Source organism: Canis lupus, chromosome 35 (genome assembly GCF_048164855.1).
Source record: "Canis lupus baileyi chromosome 35, mCanLup2.hap1, whole genome shotgun sequence".
NCBI lineage: Eukaryota > Metazoa > Chordata > Mammalia > Carnivora > Canidae > Canis > Canis lupus.
Genome location: NC_132872.1, coordinates 7064303 through 7070302, shown reverse-complemented (window position 1 = coordinate 7070302; position 6000 = coordinate 7064303). Strand labels below are relative to the sequence as shown.

Genomic DNA, 6000 nt, shown 5'->3' with positions numbered 1-6000 from the left:
CAGCATACTGGCCAATCTCGCCGTCAATCAAATAACTTCACCTACCTTTCTAAATTCTCCCCTCCCCCTTTCATTGGCTTTTCCGCCGGCCTATCCCCAAATTTCTTCCGCGCCTCGCGACCGCGGAACTCGGCCCTGCGGAGCCCAGGATTGGAGCCGAGGCTGCTCCCGCCCTTTGACGTCCCCGGAGCTCTCCGCCCCGTTCGCCGGCGCCCCGCGTCCCGGAGTGGAGGGGGCGGGGCGAACGAGGGGGCGTTCCGGGGGGCGGGGCTTGCGGCCCACGGCGGGAGGGCGGAGCCTTCTGGGAGCCTGCCTGCTCGGTTAGGACCTCGGAGAGCGCCGGGCGCCGCGACCAGAGGGACTGGAGAAGCGGCCGCGGTCGGGCGGGATTGACGCCTGAGAGCCCGCCTCCCTCCGCGCCTTCGGCTTCTCGGGCTGGCTGGCAGCTAGCGGCGGCCGAGGAAGGTGCCTAAGTCGGGAGTCCGATAGCCATCCCTCTGGGACGCCGCCGCCGCCGTCCAGCCGCGGCTCCCTCACACCTGTGTGTGTGTGTGTGTGTGCTTGAGCGTGAGCGCCCGCGCGCGAATGTCTGTGAGAGGCTTGCGTGTGCTCCGGCGGGGCGCGCGAACGTCCGTGTGAGCGAGGGGGTTAGCGCGAGCTCCGCGCCTGGGCGCTCGGCCCGGGGAGACCCCGCGGGAGCCGCGGCTGAGGCGGGACTCGGGCCGCGGCCGGGGCCGCCGCCGCCGCCGCCGCCGCCGCCTCACGTCCCCCCTCGAGCCGCCGCGGTGCTGCGGGGAGAGCGCACGGGCGGGCGAACGCGGCGGCTGCGGCGGGCCGAGCGGGGTGGGGGGTGAGGGGTGAGGGGAGCGGGGAGGGGGGAGAGGCTGGGAGGGAAGGGGGACGGGGGGCGGGCGGGGGGGAGAAGCGGAGGCAGCCGGCGCCGCCGTTCGCCCCTCCCGTCGGCTGTGGCTGTGGGTCACCCGCAGATGTTTTGGGGTCCGGCTTTTTTTTTCGGGGGGGGGGGAGATTGGGGAATAGAAAAAGGCCTCCCCCTCATGACCTACTGAGGAAAAGGGAGCGTGGGAGATGACGGGGGAGAGCCCAGAAGGTGGTAGTAAATACCCGCTCTCCCACCGCGCGACCTCGACATCGCTTATCTGAAAATATTCTGAGCTGAACCCTTTAGAAGGAAGGCTCGCCCTGAAGAGAAGACAGAGTCTTGGTCTTTTGGACTCCGGCTCGATTGTATAATAATAATGATGATATAATGCTAATGACGATGATGACACTGCCTTTTATTTTTACCCCAGTGCTGATAAAGCGTAGCTACAGCTGGGGAGAAAGCCCTTGAAAATGGGGTGTATGAGGAGGAGATACTGTTGCTTTTAGAGTCATTATTTTACTATCTTTTTTTTTTTTTTTTTTTGAAGGGTGTTCTTTTTTGGAATTAAAATTTGACACGATAAAGTCTGACTCCCTCTTTTTCTTTTAGTCACTTAGAGCCAAGGCTCTTAAAATGGGGACTGGCTACTGCCTTGACTGATGAAAGCTGAACACTTTCACGCAGGTGTAAGTCCGTGTGTTAAGTCACCCTCCCCCCCCCCCCTTTTTTTTTTTTTTTTGCATTTCTCAACAGTTTTTAAAATGAAGAAGTTTAATTTCCGAAAAGTTTTGGATGGCTTAACTGCCTCCTCCCCTGGCAGTGGTAGCAGCAGTGGCGGTAACAGTGGTGGTGGGGCTGGAAGTGGTTCCGTACATCCTGGAGGGACTGCAGGGCTTCTTAAAGAGGAGATTCAGGAAACCCTGACTTCAGAGTATTTCCAGATATGCAAGGTAAGTTTTGAATTGGCTTAAAGCTTGCCTTTCTTTTCCTTCTTTCTTTCTTTCTTTCTTTCTTTCTTTCTTTCTTTCTTTCTTTCTTTCTTTCTTTCTTTCTTGTGAGGAAAGAAGAATTAAAACAAAAACAAAACAAAACAAAAAACAACAAGGCTGACACTAGGGACTGGAAATTGTTGAGATGCCAGCATTAGAGAACTCTATAGATAGACGTTTGAATTAATAAAGATATTCTAAGCATTGACTTCAGCATCAATTTAGAAAGCTATGTTAGTTTGAAGTGGATATAAGCCAACATAAGAAGTAGAATTTGCAAGACAATGGTAAGGCCTAAATTGTGGACATTTTTAATGTAATATTTATGTAGAAGTAGTAAACTGACAGAAAAAAATCATTCTAGTTGATTCTTTGTTGACATTCAGAGAAACTATTATTTTATTTCACTGTGCAGTATAAGATAATTATGGCTATTAAGATGTTGCTAGAAGTAAGTAGATAATAGCTAAATAAATATATCCATTTTAAAAGATCTAATGGTATGGTTTTATATTTGTTGTTTAAAATTCTGTGGAAAAACATCCCCAGATTCTTAGATTCTTAATAAACAACTTGCCATGGACTTAATATTTGTAAAAACTTAAAATGTAGCCTGTGTTCTGGTTTAGTGAGGAAACATTTTAGGTAATTATGCTTAAATGTTCAACTTCTAATGAATAAGCAAAAGAAAGAGTTTCTGGTGGGGAGACACGAGAATTTACAAAACAAACATTTTGCTACTAGACAGTTATATTTTCTGACATAGTTTATAATTTTTATTATTCCTTTTTGGAGGGGGGTTTCTAGGAATGTGTTTTTGACCTGCCATTGTACAATTAAAAAAGCTACTAAGTCTTTCATATGATACAGATGAATATAGCTTTAAAATATTTGAATACATAAGAACAAATCATGAATTTTTGAAATCACAGAAATTATTAAATTTTTTGGTACTTCAAAATAATTTTTTTGAAATTATTAAAATTATTTTTGTAGTAAATAACATATAATGAGATAGGTTTCAATTATTGTCTTAGTCTCCATTTTTAGTAAGGTCATTATAGAAACATTTAATCTGTAGTTATTAAAGTATTATATATTAGTTTACATAAAAGTGAGTTTATTCAGAATTAGGTCAGATTATTGCCAGATAGATGTAGTTCTACCCTGTGAGGTTTGTATGCATAAAATTTTGTATACAAAGTTGTCTATAATTTCATTCTCAATTTGAAATAATATATACTTTGTCAGATTAGGGCTTAAAATCGGTCACGAGACAAATATATAAAAGGGTCCTAGCAGTCATATTTGAACTGCTAATCAGTTGAATAATGCCCTGATTATCTAATCTTTGGCATATTGCTGTTTCCACCCCAGATTCTGAAAAGATTTCCAAATTCTTTTAGTTCATGAATGTGAGGCAGGAGAATTTTGGTAAAGATAAAATTGACATACAAAAGATAGACCACTGTAACAGAGTTGCATTGGACTGTTGAGGTTTTGAACCTGGTAGAGGAGGTTTTAAATTAAAAACTTCAGGGAAAATGGATGAATGCAAGAGAGGAAAATAGGATATATAGTTATTTTCCTATTTATTCAGATAGGAAATAGACATGAAAAGTGGCATAAGTTAAATATGTATTACTTCAAAAACATATGGCATGGTAGGATCACTGGCCTAGGAATCACATTATATTTTATTTAAAGCTCTGTCACTTGCCAGACATGTGTCTTGGGCAAGCCATTTATCTGCCTTGAACCTTGATTTTTCCCATATAGTATGATAAGTATTTCTGCTCTTCTGACTTAAGAAGGTTATTGGGAAGATCAAATAAGGCACTTAAATGAAGGCAATGTGTAAAATTGGGAAAGACAATAAGATGTGTATTTTTATATCGTTCTTATAGTTTTAAAATTACCTTGTTGAGATGATTATAAGCAGTGGGCTATAGTAATATAGGTAACAAAATTATACTTTCAGAGTAATTAGAAAGATAGTTATATAAGTGGGACACTAATAGTATTGAAATGATACTAAATGGGGAAAGTACTAAATTATTTTTGGATAGCAATACAGTTAATTTTAAAAAGTGATTTTATGATTGTACTTTAGGTTACCTGGACTATAGCCTAAAGAATAAAATATATGAAAATGGATTAAGGAAGTTTCAAAGTTAGAACTGTTACTAAAATGGGGACTTCATTTGGACTCACTGATTAAATGTGCAAAGAACATTCTATTCTGAGTACTAAGCAGTTGGCACCTTTTGGGTACTTGTACCTTTTCCACATGGCCAAAATTAAAGTACAAATCTGAAATCCGCTCTTTTGAAAAACATCCTGCTCTCTATTTTCTGATCAGTCATCAAATCCTATCTATTCCCCCTTAGTATTTCTGAAATCTGTTCCCTTTTCGCCATTTCCAGTACCTGTTCATTCTATCGTATTTTCTTGGCCAGTCTCTTGAAATCACTTCCTCCCTCATCTTCTTACCTCTTGTTTTACCCTATTCCAAGTGATTTTGTTATATGAATGGTTATTTCTGAACTCTAATGTTCATTATATCATTTCCCTGCAAAAAATTCTGGGTTGGTTTCCCTAGTGCAGTGACGCTCTACAAACAAAAGTCTAATGTGAAACCCTGTAAATAACATCTATTAAAACAGATAAATATACTTTATTGGCACACATTTAAAGAATAAATTACGTAGCTATTCAATAAAAATCTTTTTTTTTAATATTTGTTTTTTGTTGTATAATATCAGCTCTGGCAGGTAGTAGGACTTTTGCTCGCCTTAAGGTAAAGATATAAAGCTACAACCTTTATAATCAGTGACAAATGTAAAAGAAGTTCAAAAACACAGAAATGATAGAAGAAACTTTGGTTCAAGATTAGCAAAAACAATATGTTGGTTTACTGCAATCTCCGTTCAGTATGTATACATTTGAATGTCTATTTGTTCAGATATTTGTGAAATACATGAAATGCCTTTTCTGAACTTGAATTCTATGAAACACAGTTTGAAATGATTGCCCTTACAATAAATGTCAAACTGCTTAACTTGCTCTCTATATAGTTCCCTTTAGGTAGGGTTCCTGTTTACCTTTCCATCCTCATTTCTTTGATTTCCTAAACATTACATTACCTGACAGCACTGTATTTTCATATATCAGTGCCTTTTCTTAATCTCTTGCTTCTGACTACAATATCCTTTCCAGGTTTAATAAAATTGGAGAGTTCCCAATTATTTTTTTTTTTAAAAGACTTATTTATTTTAGAGAGAGAGAGCTAGAGAGCATGCACAAGCATGAGGAGAGGGAGATGGAGAGGGAGGAGAGAAACCTCAAGCAGATTCCCTGCTGAACAAAGCCCAAGGAGGGTTTCGATCCCAGGACCCTGAGATCATGACCTGAGCTGAAATTATGAGTTGGATGCTTAACAGACTGAGCAACTCAGATGCCTGCCCCAGTTACTTTTTATTTCATAGTTAAAATACCACCTCCATGAAACCAGCTCTGACCACTGCTTTCCTTTTTTACTACTCAAAGCAGAGTTAGTTTTTTGTGTTTGTTTGTTGTTGTTTGCTTTTTCTGTTTTCCTGTAGCACCTGGCGTATTCCTATAGAGTTAATTTAGCACCTTATTGTGATTAGAAATTTTATTTTTTCTGTCACTATTATATTGTCAACTCTTTGAGAGTTGTTTGTTTGTTTGTTGTTGCTGTTGTTGTTTTTTGCTTTTTCTGTTTACCTGTAGCACCTGGCATATTCCTATAGAGTTAATTTAGCACCTTATTGTGATTAGAAATTTTATTTTTTCTGTCACTATTATATTGTCAACTCTTTGAGAGGTAAATATATTTGTATCCATATAATTGCTAGGCTGCTCATTACCTAGCAGACCAGTAGTTCTCAACTCTGTGTGAAAGAGAGATTTCTAGTTTCACCCATCTTAGAGAATCAGTCCCTAGGGATTGGGCCTACGCACTTGGATTTTTTGAAAAGGCCCCACAGAAGATTTTGATACACAGTCAGTACTGAAAACAATTATATACTTTATGAATGAACATGGTTGGTTGATTAATTGAAATGAGATTAAAGCAGAAAGTTATTAATAATGATAAATGTC

At 40.6% G+C, this 6000-nt stretch overlaps 1 protein-coding gene across 4 annotated transcripts in view; it reads left to right on the top strand.

The window, feature by feature from the left end:
- The first annotated feature begins 303 nt into the window (after window positions 1-303).
- STXBP5L (syntaxin binding protein 5L) overlaps window positions 304-6000 on the top strand; it is a 385708-nt gene continuing 380011 nt past the window's right edge. For all 4 annotated transcript variants that reach the window (XM_072812552.1, XM_072812550.1, XM_072812551.1 and 1 more), the window contains exons 1-2: window positions 304-465; window positions 1637-1833. In XM_072812552.1, coding sequence (XP_072668653.1) covers window positions 1645-1833 — 189 coding nt within the window. In that variant the 5' untranslated portion in view covers window positions 304-465; window positions 1637-1644. The remainder of the gene's footprint in view (window positions 466-1636; window positions 1834-6000) is intronic.